This window comes from Calliphora vicina, chromosome 2 (assembly GCF_958450345.1).
Source record: "Calliphora vicina chromosome 2, idCalVici1.1, whole genome shotgun sequence".
NCBI lineage: Eukaryota > Metazoa > Arthropoda > Insecta > Diptera > Calliphoridae > Calliphora > Calliphora vicina.
The window spans coordinates 125,027,193-125,047,029 of NC_088781.1; the positions used below are offsets into that span (position 1 = coordinate 125,027,193).

General features: G+C 34.7%; 2 protein-coding genes across 3 annotated transcripts in view; one reads left to right on the forward strand and one right to left on the reverse strand.

The window, feature by feature from the left end:
• LOC135950918 (neuroguidin) overlaps nt 1-19,837 on the forward strand; it is a 195,030-nt gene that overhangs the window by 119,077 nt on the left and 56,116 nt on the right. The window lies entirely within an intron of this gene.
• Nucleotides 1,459-2,775, reverse strand: LOC135952635 (phospholipase B1, membrane-associated). Its single transcript, XM_065502648.1, has one exon. It carries the CDS (start codon nt 2,773-2,775, stop codon nt 1,459-1,461), a length of 1,317 nt encoding a protein of 438 aa, XP_065358720.1.

Sequence of the window (19,837 nt, forward strand, 5' to 3'; positions counted from 1 at the left end):
TACAAAAATCACCTCACTGACGCTCATACTTTCTCCTTTTAAAAGGATTCTAAAAAAAATATTTCTACGAATGTTAGACTCACATTTGTAGCTGAACACGAGTTATCATGGTTTATCCAGCTGCAGCGAAACTAAGGATACCTTTTTTTAAGGCTGTTGGTTTTCAAGGTTGTACAACTGAAAATTCTTATTAGCAGAACTAATTTTTTGGACCAGTGATTATTAAATATTGAAAAACATTGCTTGTATCCCAAAAATTCAGCGTTTTCTTTAGGTCTATGAAACCCATATTTTGAATGGTTACAAACGCTTTGACGAAAATATAATATATCCTAGTTTTTGATATAGTGCATGGTATTTCTTTTTTTACTGACGATGATGTTGATTTTGTTGTGATTTGTGATGAAATTTTTAGCAAAAATATTTGTTGGATTTATTTGAACGTCTGTGCATATTTTTTAAACTCAAATATATGGGTGCGAATATTTGTTATTTGAGAGTGTTTGTATTTTAAGTTTATATGAAAAATAGCGGATGTTGAAATTCAAACCCCTTTGTTTTATAGACACGAAGCTGTCAACTTTAAGATTAAAAATATTAATTTCATGTTCAGTTCTAGTTCTACTTCTGGTTTAGTTCCAGTTCCAGTTCTAGTTCAGTTCTAGTTCAGTTCTAGTTCAGTTCTAGTTCAGTTCTAGTTCAGTTCTAGTTCAGTTCTAGTTCAGTTCTAGTTCAGTTCTAGTTCAGTTCTAGTTCAGTTCTAGTTCAGTTCTAGTTCAGTTCTAGTTCAGTTCTAGTTCAGTTCTAGTTCAGTTCTAGTTCAGTTCTAGTTCAGTTCTAGTTCAGTTCTAGTTCAGTTCTAGTTCAGTTCTAGTTCAGTTCTAGTTCAGTTCTAGTTCAGTTCTAGTTCAGTTCTAGTTCAGTTCTAGTTCAGTTCTAGTTCAGTTCTAGTTCAGTTCTAGTTCAGTTCTAGTTCAGTTCTAGTTCAGTTCTAGTTCAGTTCTAGTTCAGTTCTAGTTCAGTTCTAGTTCAGTTCTAGTTCAGTTCTAGTTCAGTTCTAGTTCAGTTCTAGTTCAGTTCTAGTTCAGTTCTAGTTCAGTTCTAGTTCAGTTCTAGTTCAGTTCTAGTTCAGTTCTAGTTCAGTTCTAGTTCAGTTCTAGTTCAGTTCTAGTTCAGTTCTAGTTCAGTTCTAGTTCAGTTCTAGTTCAGTTCTAGTTCAGTTCTAGTTCAGTTCTAGTTCAGTTCTAGTTCAGTTCTAGTTCAGTTCTAGTTCAGTTCTAGTTCAGTTCTAGTTCAGTTCTAGTTCAGTTCTAGTTCAGTTCTAGTTCAGTTCTAGTTCAGTTCTAGTTCAGTTCTAGTTCAGTTCTAGTTGTGTTATTATTTGTAATTTAATAACGTATGTTTTTAATTAAAACAACCTTGTAGTATTATTTACATAAAGATTTTTATTATTAATGACTAACTGTTTTGTAAAGTAGCTATATAGGGTTTCTCCTCACTGGGACAGGCAATAAATTCAAATGGCTTCGGAATGATGGTAATCGGTTTGGTCTCCACTTGCAACATATCATTCCACAACATATTCGAAAAGGCCGCATTGCCGTATTGGCTAAAATGAAAACAATCGATGGCGAAATATCTTAAATCAGTGCGGCCACTTTTTAAAGTCCTCAAAGTCTTGTTTACCGCAACAGTTCGGGGCACAGCAGCAAATTCTTTCAATTGAAATTCTGGAAGAGATGCAACTTCCACATCAATTCGTTGGAAACGTTGTATGATCTTGCGTATATCCTGAAGTTGTTTTGTATTATGGGAATCATTGATTACACAGCGGCAACTGGCTTTATGTAGAACATCACATTGGTCCGGTATACTTTTCATTACACGTATGGTTTTGTCAATATCGGGTATGGAGATGACATTTACCAGTAAGCGAGGTATGTTTTCCTTAAGAATTGTTAGAGTTCTGTGTAAATCCTTGCGATGATTTTCAAGAAAATCGTCTATCTTGTCATAATAGCACATGTCACTGCAGATATCGTTCGCTCCTATAAACATGGAAATCATTTTCCAGTGTTTGCGCATGTCCACCTTGGGATCACTTTGCATACGTTTGACTAAAACTTCAGCCATATAGGGCATATCCTGAGTGGTGGCAAATGCTTCGGCAGGATTAAAACGAGCTTCTCGAGACTTGGCCAACGTATTGGCCACTGCAAAACCATACAAATTGGGATTGAAAACTTTAAAGATATTGGGTAAAGTTAAAATTGTGCGCCAATCTTTTAAACCTCCACCCAGCACCGTTTGTCCTCGAAATTCTATAAATATTTGCAGCACATTCTTAGACATCATGGCTGTACCGGCTGTTATAGAATCGCCCAGGGCTCCAATAATATCAATGTCACCGGGTCTTAGGCTATGAACACTGGTGGGTGTTGTTAAGGAGCGGGTGTTATTTAAGTCACAGGGAAACGGTATGTTAGGATTTATTGGTCGCTGCACCTTTCCTTCATCAACCATATATTTATAGTTGGTTTTGAAGTCACGATAATATTGCTGCGTCAGGAAATATTTGTAGGATGCATATAAATCACGAAATTGTTCCATGTTAGAGGTGAGTAATTGACCATTGCGGGCCGTTTGTAAAGAAAATGGTTTTACTTGAATTTGTGTTTTTTCCAGAAAATATTTTGTAGCTTTGGTTTGTTGGCCCACCGAAATGGAGAGTAGAGATAGGAGAAGGAATAACGGCAGTAATTGCAGGGAAGACATTGTGTAAAATTTTAATTTTAAGTTCCACGTTTTGATAACGAATTAACTTCCACAAATATTTTTTAAAATTTTCTTCTCCTTTTATGAAATAATTTTTATTTATTTTCCAAACAAATTTTTCACTTCGAATTAGTTTTAACTATTTTTTTTAATTCCGTTTATCAAACACTTTTGTTTTAAACTTTCTAACGTTTTGTAAGCAACTGAATTAATAAAATAAAACATTACTCAGACAGCATTTCATTACAAATTTATCGAAGCCTCGCTTTATTCTAATTAAAATTCGAATTCTATTAGTTCTTAATGTAATTAATACTAGTGTGCAACATTACAGCGGTTGTAAACTTGTAAAAACAAGTTTTTTTTTCTTCTCAATTTCATTCGAGAAGTTCAAGTTTAAATGAAAATTTATCAAATGATGTGATGTGTAGTTTGAAATACATTTAATTGAGTAGTAATTGAGAGAGATAAATAAATTATTTAGAAAACCAACTAATGATTATAATCGTTACTGCATAATAATTTATGTTCAATTATTTATAAAGATTTGTTCCGACATAACTGTCGTGCCAGTAATTCAGTGGGTCAATATTTTCATTGAGATTTTGTAAAGTATGTACGCGAAGTTGTTTAAAAAAAAAAAAATAACTTAATAATCTACAATTTGTTAAAGAAATGTTTTGATAATAGACTGCGTTTAGTTGTTCTTTTAATTTCAAGTTCTGTTCTAGTTGTAATTCAAGTTCATTCTAGTTAAGCTTTAGTTCAGTTCTAATTTAGGTTGTAGAGTTCAGGTTGTAGATTTTTGTGCTAGAGTTCTATTTTAGAGTTATATTCTAGAGTTCTATTCTCTGTTCTAGTTCTGTTCTAGAGTTCTATTCTCTGTTCTAGTTCTGTTCTAGAGTTCTATTCTAGAGTTCTATTCTAGAGTTCTATTCTAGAGTTCTATTCTAGAGTTCTATTCTAGAGTTCTATTCTAGAGTTCTATTCTAGAGTTCTATTCTAGAGTTCTATTCTCTGTTCTAGTTCTGTTCTAGTTCTGTTCTAGTTCTGTTCTAGTTCTGTTCTAGTTCTGTTCTAGTTCTGTTCTAGTTCTGTTCTAGTTCTGTTCTAGTTCTGTTCTAGTTCTGTTCTAGTTCTGTTCTAGTTCTGTTCTAGTTCTGTTCTAGTTCTGTTCTAGTTCTGTTCTAGTTCTGTTCTAGTTCTGTTCTAGTTCTGTTCTAGTTCTGTTCTAGTTCTGTTCTAGTTCTGTTCTAGTTCTGTTCTAGTTCTGTTCTAGTTCTGTTCTAGTTCTGTTCTAGTTCTGTTCTAGTTCTGTTCTAGTTCTGTTCTAGTTCTGTTCTAGTTCTGTTCTAGTTCTGTTCTAGTTCTGTTCTAGTTCTGTTCTAGTTCTGTTCTAGTTCTGTTCTAGTTCTGTTCTAGTTCTGTTCTAGTTCTGTTCTAGTTCTGTTCTAGTTCTGTTCTAGTTCTGTTCTAGTTCTGTTCTAGTTCTGTTCTAGTTCTGTTCTAGTTCTGTTCTAGTTCTGTTCTAGTTCTGTTCTAGTTCTGTTCTAGTTCTGTTCTAGTTCTGTTCTAGTTCTGTTCTAGTTCTGTTCTAGTTCTGTTCTAGTTCTGTTCTAGTTCTGTTCTAGTTCTGTTCTAGTTCTGTTCTAGTTCTGTTCTAGTTCTGTTCTAGTTCTGTTCTAGTTCTGTTCTAGTTCTGTTCTAGTTCTGTTCTGTTCTAGTTCTGTTCTGTTCTAGTTCTGTTCTAGTTCTGTTCTAGTTCTGTTCTAGTTCTGTTCTAATTCTGTTCTAGTTCTGTTCTAGTTCTGTTCTAGTTCTGTTCTAGTTCTGTTCTAGTTCTGTTCTAGTTCTGTTCTAGTTCTGTTCTAGTTCTGTTCTAGTTCTGTTCTAGTTCTGTTCTAGTTCTGTTCTAGTTCTGTTCTAGTTCTGTTCTAGTTCTGTTCTAGTTCTGTTCTAGTTCTGTTCTAGTTCTGTTCTAGTTCTGTTCTAGTTCTGTTCTAGTTCTGTTCTAGTTCTGTTCTAGTTCTGTTCTAGTTCTGTTCTAGTTCTGTTCTAGTTCTGTTCTAGTTCTGTTCTAGTTCTGTTCTAGTTCTGTTCTAGTTCTGTTCTAGTTCTGTTCTAGTTCTGTTCTAGTTCTGTTCTAGTTCTGTTCTAGTTCTGTTCTAGTTCTGTTCTAGTTCTGTTCTAGTTCTGTTCTAGTTCTGTTCTAGTTCTGTTCTAGTTCTGTTCTAGTTCTGTTCTAGTTCTGTTCTAGTTCTGTTCTGTTCTAGTTCTGTTCTAGTTCTGTTCTAGTTCTGTTCTAGTTCTGTTCTAGTTCTGTTCTAGTTCTGTTCTAGTTCTGTTCTAGTTCTGTTCTAGTTCTGTTCTAGTTCTGTTCTAGTTCTGTTCTAGTTCTGTTCTAGTTCTGTTCTAGTTCTGTTCTAGTTCTGTTCTAGTTCTGTTCTAGTTCTGTTCTAGTTCTGTTCTAGTTCTGTTCTAGTTCTGTTCTAGTTCTGTTCTAGTTCTGTTCTAGTTCTGTTCTAGTTCTGTTCTAGTTCTGTTCTAGTTCTGTTCTAGTTCTGTTCTAGTTCTGTTCTAGTTCTGTTCTAGTTCTGTTCTAGTTCTGTTCTAGTTCTGTTCTAGTTCTGTTCTAGTTCTGTTCTAGTTCTGTTCTAGTTCTGTTCTAGTTCTGTTCTAGTTCTGTTCTAGTTCTGTTCTAGTTCTGTTCTAGTTCTGTTCTAGTTCTGTTCTAGTTCTGTTCTAGTTCTGTTCTAGTTCTGTTCTAGTTCTGTTCTAGTTCTGTTCTAGTTCTGTTCTAGTTCTGTTCTAGTTCTGTTCTAGTTCTGTTCTAGTTCTGTTCTAGTTCTGTTCTAGTTCTGTTCTAGTTCTGTTCTAGTTCTGTTCTAGTTCTGTTCTAGTTCTGTTCTAGTTCTGTTCTAGTTCTGTTCTAGTTCTGTTCTAGTTCTGTTCTAGTTCTGTTCTAGTTCTGTTCTAGTTCTGTTCTAGTTCTGTTCTAGTTCTGTTCTAGTTCTGTTCTAGTTCTGTTCTAGTTCTGTTCTAGTTCTAGTTCTAGTTCTGTTCTAGTTCTGTTCTAGTTCTGTTCTAGTTCTGTTCTAGTTCTGTTCTAGTTCTGTTCTAGTTCTGTTCTAGTTCTAGTTCTAGTTCTGTTCTAGTTCTGTTCTAGTTCTAGTTCTGTTCTAGTTCTAGTTCTGTTCTAGTTCTGTTCTAGTTCTGTTCTAGTTCTGTTCTAGTTCTGTTCTAGTTCTGTTCTAGTTCTGTTCTAGTTCTGTTCTAGTTCTGTTCTAGTTCTGTTCTAGTTCTGTTCTAGTTCTGTTCTAGTTCTGTTCTAGTTCTGTTCTAGTTCTGTTCTAGTTCTGTTCTAGTTCTGTTCTAGTTCTGTTCTAGTTCTGTTCTAGTTCTGTTCTAGTTCTGTTCTAGTTCTGTTCTAGTTCTGTTCTAGTTCTGTTCTAGTTCTGTTCTAGTTCTGTTCTAGTTCTGTTCTAGTTCTGTTCTAGTTCTGTTCTAGTTCTGTTCTAGTTCTGTTCTAGTTCTGTTCTAGTTGTGTTCTAGTTGTGTTCTAGTTGTGTTCTAGTTGTGTTCTAGTTGTGTTCTAGTTGTGTTCTAGTTCTGTTCTAGTTCTGTTCTAGTTCTGTTCTAGTTCTAGTTCTGTTCTAGTTCTGTTCTAGTTCTGTTCTAGTTCTGTTCTAGTTCTGTTCTAGTTCTGTTCTGTTCTAGTTCTAGTTCTGTTCTAGTTCTGTTCTAGTTCTGTTCTAGTTCTGTTCTAGTTCTGTTCTAGTTCTGTTCTAGTTCTGTTCTAGTTCTGTTCTAGTTCTGTTCTAGTTCTGTTCTAGTTCTGTTCTAGTTCTGTTCTAGTTCTGTTCTAGTTCTGTTCTAGTTCTGTTCTAGTTCTGTTCTAGTTCTGTTCTAGTTCTGTTCTAGTTCTGTTCTAGTTCTGTTCTAGTTCTGTTCTAGTTCTGTTCTAGTTCTGTTCTAGTTCTGTTCTAGTTCTGTTCTAGTTCTGTTCTAGTTCTGTTCTAGTTCTGTTCTAGTTCTGTTCTAGTTCTGTTCTAGTTCTGTTCTAGTTCTGTTCTAGTTCTGTTCTAGTTCTGTTCTAGTTCTGTTCTAGTTCTGTTCTAGTTCTGTTCTAGTTCTGTTCTAGTTCTGTTCTAGTTCTGTTCTAGTTCTGTTCTAGTTCTGTTCTAGTTCTGTTCTAGTTCTGTTCTAGTTCTGTTCTAGTTCTGTTCTAGTTCTGTTCTAGTTCTGTTCTAGTTCTGTTCTAGTTCTGTTCTAGTTCTGTTCTAGTTCTGTTCACGCTCTGTAGTTATGGTTCGTGTTTAAGTCACTTCGTCCATGTTTATTTCTCAATTCAAATCTAAATGTATTTAAAATTTATCGAAATAGTGATCATGTTAACTGCATCCTGTTTGAAATTGTATGAAAGCTCTATTCATCCAGTTTCAATTTATTGTCATTTAGTTACAATTCTTTTTCAATAACAGTTAAGTTTTATTTCCGGTTAAAGTTTTCTATCCTTTTTCCGCTTTTAAACCATTGTTGCTCTTAACACTCTTTTATGATGGGACATTTCCCCCCAATTCTCGTCTGCCTCTCATGCTACTTTTCGCATTTAATCATGCTGTTTAACAAGCGCGTAAAAATGCACCCTTTTAGCTTTATTATTTGTCTATCGGGAAAGGGTTGGGGGTGTGGAAGAGATAAAATTATTTTAATTCAGTTTTTTTTAATCCTTATATGGTTGGGTTAATGTAGTTTTTATTAAAAACACCGCCCTTTTTTCGGACACTTTTTTTTATGAATTTTATATGTTTGCGATTCCCCACCATGCGCATTCTTTATGCCGCACGATAAAAAAATATTCATTTTATTTTTTTTGTTTGTTTTATTTTTTCGGCATATCATTGCATTTTTAATATGGGGTATTTTTTGCAGTTGCTGTTGTTTTATTTGAAGTAGCTTTAAACCTGGTTAAACAGAGTAAGAAAAAAAAAGAATGAACAAATTTGGTGGGGGCATGCAGCCATATATGTATGTGTTTGCATGTGTGGCAAATTTAAGCTAGCTGCCTCTGTTTTTTTAAAGCCGTTGCTGGGCTGTCCCACGGAATAAATTGTTGTTTATGAAATGTGGGTGGTAAATTGGATGAGCCATAAGCGTATTTAAAATGATGCAGGCACATCATTATGTATGCAATCAAATGTGAAGTTGAGTCTTTTAATTTTTGTTTGCCATGGTTGATATTTATCACGAGTGTGTATTTTTATATAAAAATGTTTTTGTTTTTTGTATTTGTGTCCGGTAGCGGAAAATTCTTTTATTTTTTTTTTTTGGAGCTGGATTTTTATTTTAAATCCCTGTATGATGAATTGAAACCTCTTGCTTCTCTAACCATGTAGGAAGATAGACATTTTTGAGGCGTATTGTGTATTATTTAAATTTTTTTGGGACCTTGCTTATCTCTTAACAAAAAAAAATTGTTAAAAATGTTTGTCTCCATCCGTTTTGCATTATGTGCAATTTTTAATTTATTTTTATTAATTAATAAATTGTACAAAAATGTTAACTTTATCAGGGAGTTTTTTTTTTCTAGTTTTTAGAGCACTCCGCCTTGTTTAATCAAATCAAGGAAACCCTTGGAATTTTTATTTTTAATTAAAATAATTTTATTGCTTTGTAAGTGTTTAAGGTTATTTTTGGAATAATATTATAAAATTTGTATAAAATAATTTGTATTTGTTTTATTGAATTAATTTATTTTTACTCTCTTACTTTCATTTTAGGTGAGTGTGTGGAAAAATTCCTTGAATTTTATAAAACTGAAATGAAATACAGGTATTTTATTAAGTCTTTTTTAATAAATAATGCCAATATTAAACGAGACAATTAGACTCATGGTAAACTAAAACAATATCGTTGAAGCTAAAACTGATCCTGCCTCTTCTTAACGAGAGAACTGATCAGTTGATATCATAGCTTAGTGAAATTAGACACAGACATATCAAAATTTGCGGAAAGAAAAGAGATTGAAAATAAAAAACAGATGCACCATATAAAAACGTGTACGCTACTCGATATATTGGAGGTCAAAGGTCACAAAAATCTATGACTTGAATCCGCATACAATTATCTGAAACAAAATGTAGGAAATGTTATTCTTTATAAATATTAAACCGCTGAGATTGCAGGACGATTAACAACCGAGTTATATGCAAAGAAAAGTTTGACCTTTGAATTGCAATTTCTGAGGTAATGGACAGTGCTTTTGTTAGAACATAAAAGCGGGGGATATCTCAATTTTTATTTCTAGTATCTTGCATTACACAGTCAAATGCTTATAAAATATTAGCTTAAGGATATTCTGCGTATTACTTCAATACATTCGATATCCAGGTATTTCTGTATTATCCATATTTCTGTATTAATAAACTCGTAGAACGAATAATAACCGATATATATGCAAATGAAGAGATTTGTGTGACCTTTGACCTCCATAGCTATATAGCACCATATCAATAACATAAACACAAAGATGTATATCAATTTTTATTTTACTATCTTTTTGATGGAAATATTGGGATATTATATTTATTACTTCAATATTTTCGATGACACGAGATATATTTCTGTGTTATTGTTTGTGACATACGCAGCGATCGTTGAATTAAAGAATATCTTACAGAATAGTGGATATAAGTTAGACTAAAACAGAGGATCACTCAGTATACACTGTGTGTTTTCAAGACTAATATTGATCATCGATAGGAAATCTTCAGATAGTGGCATCGTGTCTAGCGAAGTATAAGACACGTCCTTTTTATTCCCCCAAATTATTCTAGTTTGTTGCTATTCATACCTTTAATTCCTCTATGTTCTGAACGAAATAATCATCAATATATTAAAAAGGATATCGTCATACTTCACGCTTGGAGAAACATAAAAGTATCCTTCTCCTCGTAGCAAGATCTGCAAATCATATCTTAACTTACTCACCTCTTAGGTTTATGTCTGAGCTATCCCCGATATAATGGTGTGTCTTTGCAGGAGGGATGTTTCTTTTGAGAAACAGTTTGATGGATCTCCACCTGACTCTGCTTTTGAGTGGTGAAGGTTAATTATGATAACCTTCACTGTATTTGGTCGCTGTTTAGGAGGCGTCCTAATCTTCTACCACTTCCATCTTACTGAAGAATTCACCCATTAGTTTGGAGACCGATTAAGTGTCATAATTGTCAGATGAAAAAGCAGATTCGTCGTCATAGCTCATTGTCTGGTCGATTTCATTATTCTCCGGAGCTTGAGGCTTTTCTTATAGTTCCCTAAAACCATAGAACACTCTGAGATTTTCGAAGTGATCCCCTGAGTTTTTCGAAATGATGACAGAGAGTAACTCCTGTCTATGAAGTCCTTTATATATAACTTCATAGGCATCATAGGCGTAATAATCCAAAACAAAATTATTCAAATTTTGGACAACGCCATGTTAAATTTATAGAACAAAATGCGATCCCTAACACCAAGTTAACGGTCACCGAACTATTGCAGTGTCTTCAAATGTTGTTTTTGATCCTCTATAGCTTGTAAATTGTGATATCACTCGTTCAATATTGGTCTCATAGATGTGAGACTAGAAAGTTCAGATCGCGTCCTTCAATCTGGAACTCCACTCCACTTCCCTTTCCATTTTCTCCTTCATTACCCCATCCACAAATACCACAATAATTTCTATAAAACGATTTTTATTTACCAGTTTTATCCCGGTGGTATGTTGGCTTTAACCTCCTCTCCCAACACTTGTGAGCTACCAAATAGTCTCTCCTAATGTCATTATAATGAAAATTGCTATTTAAATGAAGATCAAATTCCATTGATTCGAAGTTGGGACCGTATTTCGGTAGATGAAGCGGATACATTTTCTGAATCTTAAGGCTTGACTTCAGACTGTGATCTTCAATCTGGAATTGTGTATAATGGCTTCTTACAAAACATTCCACTTTTCGTGTCATTCTCTCCTTCGTTATTATGAATTTTGATTCCGAAGTTTTCTCTTGGTGGAATGGTCGCTTTAATCTTCCTATTCCAACACATTTGAGATACCAATTTGCTTGCTAAGTAACAATGAAGATCAAATTGCTCTGATTCAAAGTTTAGACTATTTTGCCTTAGTCTAATGAAGCGAATACATTCTCTGAATTTTGAACATTGTCTCAGTATCTGTGGACCCATGAGCTTCTGTGACGGTCAGCGAAACTAAACTATCTAACAAAGATGAAGCATGAATACTAGGGTTCAAAATAAATACCATGTTGCAAAACTGGTTTGTTTCCCAAAATCACTCATTTGTCAAAATTGAATTTCCGTTGAACTTCCTCTCCATCTTGTGAGAACTTTTCATACACAAATACCTCCATAAAACTCCAAACAATCCAATGGTATTAAATCACACGATCTAGGGGGTCAATTTTAATCACTGAAAAGAGAGAGTACACGACCAGGAAATAATTGAATTGTTTCATGGCCACCGTCTTATTGAAACCACTGGTCGTCCACAAAAGTATCATCTTCTTTAAGGAGAAAGAACTCCGATATTGTGTCGCGATATCGAGCACCACTTCAGTCACTGTTAGACCAGTATAATTTTGGAAGAAGTATGGTTCAATGATGGCTCCAGCCCAAAATTAAAGACCAGGGTCCATCAGTGACTGGTACTGGTGCCCGATTAAACACCAGCAACAAGATGCTGATTTTTGAAGCTCCAAAAAGGAATTGAAAGAAACTCTAAATGGGAAAATTTTGAAATTAACAAATTCATCAAGGTGAAAATTAAATTGCTCCAAAAATCAACATCTAGTTGTTGCTGTTAATAAGCCATTCGACAAACTCTCTTCGCTGGTCATTAGGCTTCAGTTCTTGTGTTAATTGAACTTTGTAAGTAGGAAGGTTCAATGATGGCTCCAGCTCCAAATACCAGACCATGGTCCATCAGTGACTGGTGCCCGATTAAACACCAGCAACAGGATGCAATGATGGCTCCAGCTCAAAATTCCAGACCATGGTCCATCAGTGACTGCTACTGGTGCCCGATTAAACACCAGCAACAGGATGCTGATTTTTGAAGCTCCAAAAAAGAATTGAAAGAAACTCTAAATGGGGAAATTCTGAAATTAACAAATTCATCAAGGTGAAAAATAAATTGCTCCAAAAATCAACCTCTAGTTGTTGGTGTTTAATAAGCTTCAGTTCTTGAGTTAATTGAACTTTGTAAGTAGGAAGGTTTAGATTGTCAGTGAGTATATGCTGTAGAGAACATCGGGAAATTGCAATTCTTTGATGTTCCTGCTCTCTCACGCACTGCTTCGATATTGACATTTGAACGGCTGGGTTTTCGACGACTGAGAAATATTTCGCATCACCAATAAATACAATTTCCTTGAATTTTTCAATTACTCTCTTCACATTTGACAAAGTTGAATAAATATTTCGTACATGTTTCGTTATAAATTTTCGTACTGTGACCACCAACTGTTATGCTTTTGTAAACATAATAAAGGATTAGGGAAACAAATCTTAGCATATCAAATGCATTTTGAAAATATGTACCTACAACACATACAATCATTTCATTTGAAATTGCAGTTTATATTTTAGTCTTGTAGCTCTAACCCTTTAAAACCTCTCAAAAACTGGAGCCATGTATTTTATGTCAACAAAATATAAGCAAAACAAAAAAAAAACATCTGAAAAAAAGCCAAAACATTTTTATGTTCTTAAATTTCATAGTAAAAGGAATTTCGCGATTTTATTTTTTTTGTAGCCAGCAGTTTTTGCTGCTAACAAAGTAAAAGTTGGCAATTTTTTTTTTGGCGCGCGAAAGTGAGTAGATTTCGCTGACCTCTAGTTTAAAGTGGTGGAATGATGGGACAAAAACTTCCTCTAAGCAGCACTTCCTCTTAGTAAAAACAAAAAACACTCATAGTACCAAGAGTTGTACTAATGCTAGACAAATGTTGTTAACTGGCAAAAAGCAATGAAAGCAACCAACAAAAAATAAAATCATATCATTCGATTTTTACCCCCTTTTTTATAAACAAACTACAGCAGCAAAAAGCGAAAAATATAAAAAAAAAAACTAAGAGGTTGCCAAACATTTGACACAGAGTTGCTGGTCACATGGTTTAAATAGAAAAATATCGCGTATTTTCAGCTACAAATTCTAAAACACTTTTTCTGCTGCTATTTTTTATAAAGGCAATTTTAAAACTGAACTTTGTACAACAACTTAAAATAAAAAAGAAAAATATATAAAAAAAATTTTTTTTTTTTTAAATATGACTGACTATATGGTATATAATGGCAATGGAATGTGGCATTATTGGCAGCAGTCAAATGTTTGTATTTTAAAACAAAAAATACCTTATGCCAAAAACAAAGTAGACATGATGCTTTTTTGTTTTTTGTTAGATGTATTCGTGAAACTTATAGAACTCATACTTGAAATTTTGTCAGATTGGTATTATGTTTGACAAAATGGGTTAGTAACGATGTACGCGACTTGGTAACGTTTAAAATGTATTTTTTTTTATTCGCTAATTTTTGCTTGCATGAGGTCATTAAGACGTTTAAAAGGCGCTACAGCGCCTGCACAAAGCATTTTAAAGGGAATGGTTTCCTGTTGTTACAAAGTGAAGTATCGCAGAATTCAGTTTGAAATAGTATAGCACCTTTTGTTTCTTTGAAGTCGAGGAAACAAAATACGAATGTTATTGTATTGAAAAATACCTTGAGAACTGACGGTTCTCTTGTCGCTTGATCTGTCAATATCCTTTGATTTTGTCAGTCACGCACCACTCTTCCACAACATCCTACACTTCATTTTGTCCAACAATACGAAAAGATTGATTGTGAATTATTTGGCGGTCCTCGTGCCTCTCAATCTGTCAAAATCCTTTGATACTATCAGCCAAGCAATACTCTTCCACAACATCCTAACCTCCATTTTGTCCAACAATCCGAAGAAATCGATATTATTTAAAGTGGATGTCAGTCGCTCGTTGAGCTTCAAAGCAATCTGTCTTTGAATCTGTTTAACATCCACGTCTCTAAATTTCCTGTGTCCACAAGGAGTGGAGGTGATCTTGAGAATGGACGGTCCTCGTTTCGCTCGATCTCTCCATATACTGCGATACTGTCAGCCACACATCACTCTTCCATAACATCATACACTCCACTTTATCCAACAATACGAAAAAATCGATTGTGTATTATTTAAAGTGGATGTCAGTCGCTCGTTGAGATTTGGAGACAATCGCTTAAAACAAGATAGTATTAAACAGCCTGTCTTCGAATGTGTTTAACTTCTATGTCTCCAAAATTCCTATGTCCATAAGGAGTGGGGGTGTTCTTGAGAACAGACGGTCCTCGTATCGCTGGATCGAAATGTTTCGATACTGTCAGCCATGCAACACTCTTCCACAACATCCTACACTCCACTTTGTCCAACAATACGAAAATATCGATCGTGAATTATTTGAAGTGGATGTTTCGACTGACATTCACACGATCGTGTATTATTTAAAGTGGATGTCAGTCGCTCGTTGAGCTTTGGAGACAATCGCTTAAAACAAGGTAGTATTAAACAATCTGTCTTCGATTGTGTTTAACTTCTACGTCTCTAAAATTCCTATATCCACAAGGAGTGAGGGTGATCTCATATGAGGAGAACTGCCATTATTTCTTTACCTGCAACTGATGAAGTTATCGGTGACCATAATCATTTGAACGAAAGCTTAAATTCCTATCATAAATCATCGGGACACTTTTGGGAGGTCAGCCTTTTTGTTTACTCCAGAAGAAACCTTTTGGGTTGTCATTTCTACGTTTCTAAAATTCCTATGTCCACAAGGAGTAGAGATGATCTCATATTAGAAGTAATGCCATTAATTATTCACCTGCAACTGACCATAACCATTTGAGTGAAAGTTTAAATTCCTATCATAAATCACCGGACAATTTTTGGAGAACAGCCTTTTTATCTAATCCAGAAGAAACCTTTTGCGCTGTCATCGTTTGATGTCGAAGTTTAAAGGACCCATATTCTAACTTCTACATAAGTACGAGCAGTGCATTCAACAGCGTTACACATGAGTCGTTCTGACATAATTAAGGTCTGGATTATGTATCTGTACTGAACAGACGGCCAAAGTCTCTGTATTGAACAGTCGGCCGAAGACTCTCTCTTGAACAGAAGACCAAAGTCTGTATTGAACAGTGGTGCGATACTGTCAGCCACGCATCACTCTTCCATAACATCCACACTCTACTTTATCCAACAATACGAAAAAATCGATAGTGTATTATTTAAAGTGGATGTCAGTCGCTCGTTGAACTTTGGAGACAATCGCTTAAAAGACAGCCTGTCATCGAATGTGTTTAACTTCTACGTCTCTAAAATTCCTATGTCCACAAGGAGTGGGGGTGATCTTGAGAACAGAAGGTGCTCGTATGGCTGGATCGAAATGTTTCGATACTGTCAGCCATGCAACACTCTTCCACAACATCCTACACTCCACTCAATTATTTGGAGTGGATGTCAGTCGTTCGTAGAGCTTAGAGACAAACACTTAAAACAACGTAGTATAAAGCAACCTGTCTTCGAATCTGTTTAACTTGTACGTCTCTAAAATTCCTATATCCACAAGGAGTGGGGATGATCTCATATGAGGAGGACTGCCACTATTTCTTTATCGATGACCATAACCATTTGAACGAAAGTTTAAATTCCGATCATAAATCTCCGGACAAGGTTGGTAGGACAGCCTTTTTAAGGCATAATTAAGGCCTGGATTATGTCTCTTTACTGAACAGACTGCCAAAGTCTCTGTATTGAACAGTTGGCCGAAGCCTCTACCTTGAAAAGAATACCAAAGTCTCAGTATTGAACCGTGTTCCAAAGCCTCTATACTGAACATTTGGCTCAGGCGTCTGTCTTGAAAAAACGACCGAAGTCTCTGTATTGAACCGTTGGCCGAAGCGTCTGTCTTTGCAAAGACGACCGAAGCCTCTTTATTGAACAGCTAGCCGAAGACCCTGTACTGAAGTCTGTCTGGAAAATAAGACCGAGGTATCTGTATTGAACAGTTGGCCAAATCCTCTGTATTGAACAGTTGGCCGAAGCCTCTTTATTCATCAATTAGCCGAAGCTTCTGTCTTGAACAGACGACCGAAGTCTCTGTATTGAACAGACGACCGAAGTCTCTAAGTTGTACAGTTGGCCGAAGCCTCTGTATTGAACAATTGGCCAAAGCCTCTTTATTGAACAGTTGGCTGGAGCTTCTGTCTTAAACAGACGACCAAAGCCTCTGTATTGAGCAGTGGTTCAAAGCGTATATACTGAACAGTTGGCCGAAGCGTCAGTCTTGAAATGACAACCGAAGTCTATGTACTGAAGAGATGACTGAAGACTCTGTATTGAACAGTTGGCCAAATCCTCTGTATTGAACAGTTGGCCGAAGCCTCTTTATTGATAATTAGCCGAAGCTTCTGTCTTGAACAGACGACCGAAGTCTCTGTATTGAACAGACGACCAAAGTCTCTAAGTTGTACAGTTGGCCGAAGCCTCTGTATTGAACAATTGGCAGTGGTTCAAAGCGTATATACTGAACAATTGGCCGAAGCGTCTGTCTTGAAAAGACAACCGAAGTCTATGTACTGAAGAGATGACTGAAGACTCTGTATTGAACAGTTGGCCGAAGCCTCTTTATTGATCAATTAGCCGAAGCTTCTGTCTTGAACAGACGACCGAAGTCTCTGTATTGAACAGACGACCAAAGTCTCTAAGTTGTACAGTTGGCCGAAGCCTCTGTATTGAACAATTGGCAATGGTTCAAAGCGTATATACTGAACAATTGGCCGAAGCGTCTGTCTTGAAAAGACAACCGAAGTCTATGTACTGAACATACGACTGAAGCCTCTGTATTGAACAGTTGGCCGAAGCCTCTTTATTGAACAGTAAGCCGAATCTTCTGTCACGAACAGACTACCGAAGTCGCTGTATTGAACAGTTGACCAAAGAGTCTGTCTTGAAAATACGACCGTAATATCTGTATTGAACAGTTGGCCAAAGCCTCTGTATGAACAGTTGGTCGAAGCCTCTTTATAGAACAGTTAGCCCAAGCTTTTGTCTTGAACAGACGTCCGAAGTAGCTGTATTGAGTAGTCATCGAAAGCCCTTATACTGAACAGTTGGCCGAAATATCTGTATGGAACAGTTGACAGAAGCCTCTGTATGGAACAGTAGGCCGATGTCTTTGTATTGAACAAAGGCTTCGGACCGAAATATCTGTATTGAACAGACGACCGAATTCTCTATATTGAACAGTTGGCCAAAGCCTCTGTATGGAACAGTTGGCCGAAGCCTTTGTATTGAACGGTTGGCCGAAGCGTCTATACTGAACAGAAGACCGAAGTCTCTGTTTTGAACAGTAAACTTGAATCTTAAGTCTTTATGTTGTTTAGATTTTGTTCATTGGTCTTTTTTAAGTCTAAATTTAGCTGAGGTCATCCAGTTTTAGTAACTCAACTCCTTGGACTTGACCTCCTTGCAAAAATCCTCCCATTTAAAATTGTATAGTTCCAACTGTTACAATACAAATTCTAACATGTCGGCTCAAATAAGTAACATTTGCAACCTTAAAGGACTGGCTTCAAGGATAATACGTGCAGTCCCGATTCAACTGCTTCTTAGGAATCTGAATGGAAGCAGAGTGCGTTTTACAATATTCCTGTGAACTTGTACTTTTAATAACGTAATAAAATTATCATTAATCCAAAATCGTTGCTAAAAGTCCGCCAACATTCTCTCTCTCAAGCTAAAATATTCCATAATACTTTTGCTAAAAACTTCAGCATTCACAATACTCTGACTACAGACAGCAGCATTGCCAATGATGAAGGTGTAGAATTTTGATGTATGTTTAGTAGAGAAATTGCAACGAAAAGTGGTTGTGGCGTTGGCAGTGGCGATACCGCCATTTGCCACTTTAATGTTAGGCTTCTTAAAACTCCCCCTCTCCCCTCGCTATCGCTCTAAAACAAAACACTCGTACTCGTGTTTTTTTCGGTGTATAAATGTTTAATGGAAATGTATTTGACGGCTGGTTTATACAATTGTTGTTCTCGAGTTGTTGCAGTAGTAATACAAACATTTTTATTGTTGTCTTTGGCCATGTTTTTGTGTTGTTGTTGTTATTTTTGCAAGTAACATTCATATTTATTCCCCAGTTTTTCTGATGTTGTTATTGTTGCTTTTGCTGTCATTGTTTTTAACCAATTTTTCCGTTGTTGGTGGTGCCCTATAGAATGAGAATGAGTTACAACAATCTATTCATTCATTTACTTACTTACATAGATATACAACCCATCGACACATCATGGTATTGCTACCAAAAACAACAACAACAACATGTCCATGCGAAATTGTCAATATTGGTTACAAAACAACAAAAACAAAAAAAGAAAAACAACATCAACAAACACAAATGTAAAATTGTAAAAAGGAAGAGCTGGAAAATAAAAATTTTAGTGTAACATACATATAGGCTGACATGATGGTACTGGCTGCTTTAGCTAACTGGCTGGCAGAGTACTAGTACTCTTCGTATGTTGTATAAGTATCATTAAAAAATCAAAAGGTTTTTTAATAGGAAAACTAACTTTATTTCAATGTAATTGTAGAATTGGTTGCATCTGAATTCATTGTTTTCTAAACAAACAACGTGTGCTATTTGTTTTTTCTTTTATTGTTGAAAAATTTAAAGTGGACAATTGTTTTTTTTTTAAGTTTTTGCATCCGAAAACTAAAATATATTGTATAAATGGAGAAATTGTCTAATAAATATTTTAGGTGTTTTTTTTTAAAAAAATAAAATGCTACAATTTTAATAATTGTATAGTTGTAGGAATAAATTGATTTAATAGTTACAAGAGATTTAAATTTCTTAAAGAATATATTGAATACTAATGATGTCAAATACAAAATTTCAAAAGCGCTTGAAATTATAATTGCAACTGTTATTACAATTACAATTGGACTATAACTGGAACTACGATTAAAACTTGAATTGGAACTAGGCTTAAAATTTAATTGGAACTACTATTGAATCTAGAATTGGCCTATAACTGGAACTACAAATCAAACTAGAATTGAACTATAACTGGAACTACGATTAAAACTTGAATTGGAACTAGGCTTAAAACAATTGGAACCGCGATTGAATCTAGAATTAGACTATAAATAGAACTACGATTGCAACTAGAAGTGAATTAAGTCCACTAAAAAATACAAAATACGTAATTGAAAATGTGCTAAGTCCCAAAAAAGGACTTATAGGAAATTATTGAAAGTCCTATATGTATGTCTTGAATTTCAAAACACTTTAATAGATATCCCACTCCCATCCCATTAAGGCTCTTAAAGGAAAAGACCTAAGAGTTCTTTTGAGAAAAAAAATACATATAAAAGGGTCCATTTTGAAAAAAATAAACAAGTAAGAGAGCTATATCCGAATAACCCTTCACCTAATTATACTTTAAAATAAATTTTTTAAATATTTTTCGGTAAACAAAATTTAATTTTTATTTTTTTTATTTTCGAAATTGTTTTTTTTTAATTTATTTTAAAAAAGTTTTTCCATTTTTTTTTTAAATTTAAAAAAATTAAATTAAGAGATAAACAAGTAAGAGAGCTATATTCGGCTGTGCCGAATCTTATATACCCAAATTATACTTTAAAATAAAAATTTTTAATATTTTTAGGTAAACAAAATTTAATTTTTTTTCCAGTTGTTTTTTAAATTTTTTTTTAATTTTATAATTTTTTTTTTTTAAAAAAAAAATTTTTTTTTAGTTTTTAAATTTTTTTAATTTAGTGAAAAAAAATTTTGGTGAAAAAAAATTAGGGTTAAAAAATATTTTTTCCGATTTTGACCCATTGTAGGTCCAACTTACTATGGTCTTATATACGTCGTTGCAAAGGTTTTTGAAATATCTATCATTAGATATCCATATT

Excerpts from the sequence above, each read along its gene's own strand:
- LOC135952635 (XM_065502648.1), bottom strand. The coding sequence starts at position 2,775 with ATGTCTTCCCTGCAATTACTGCCGTTATTCCTTCTCCTATCTCTACTC.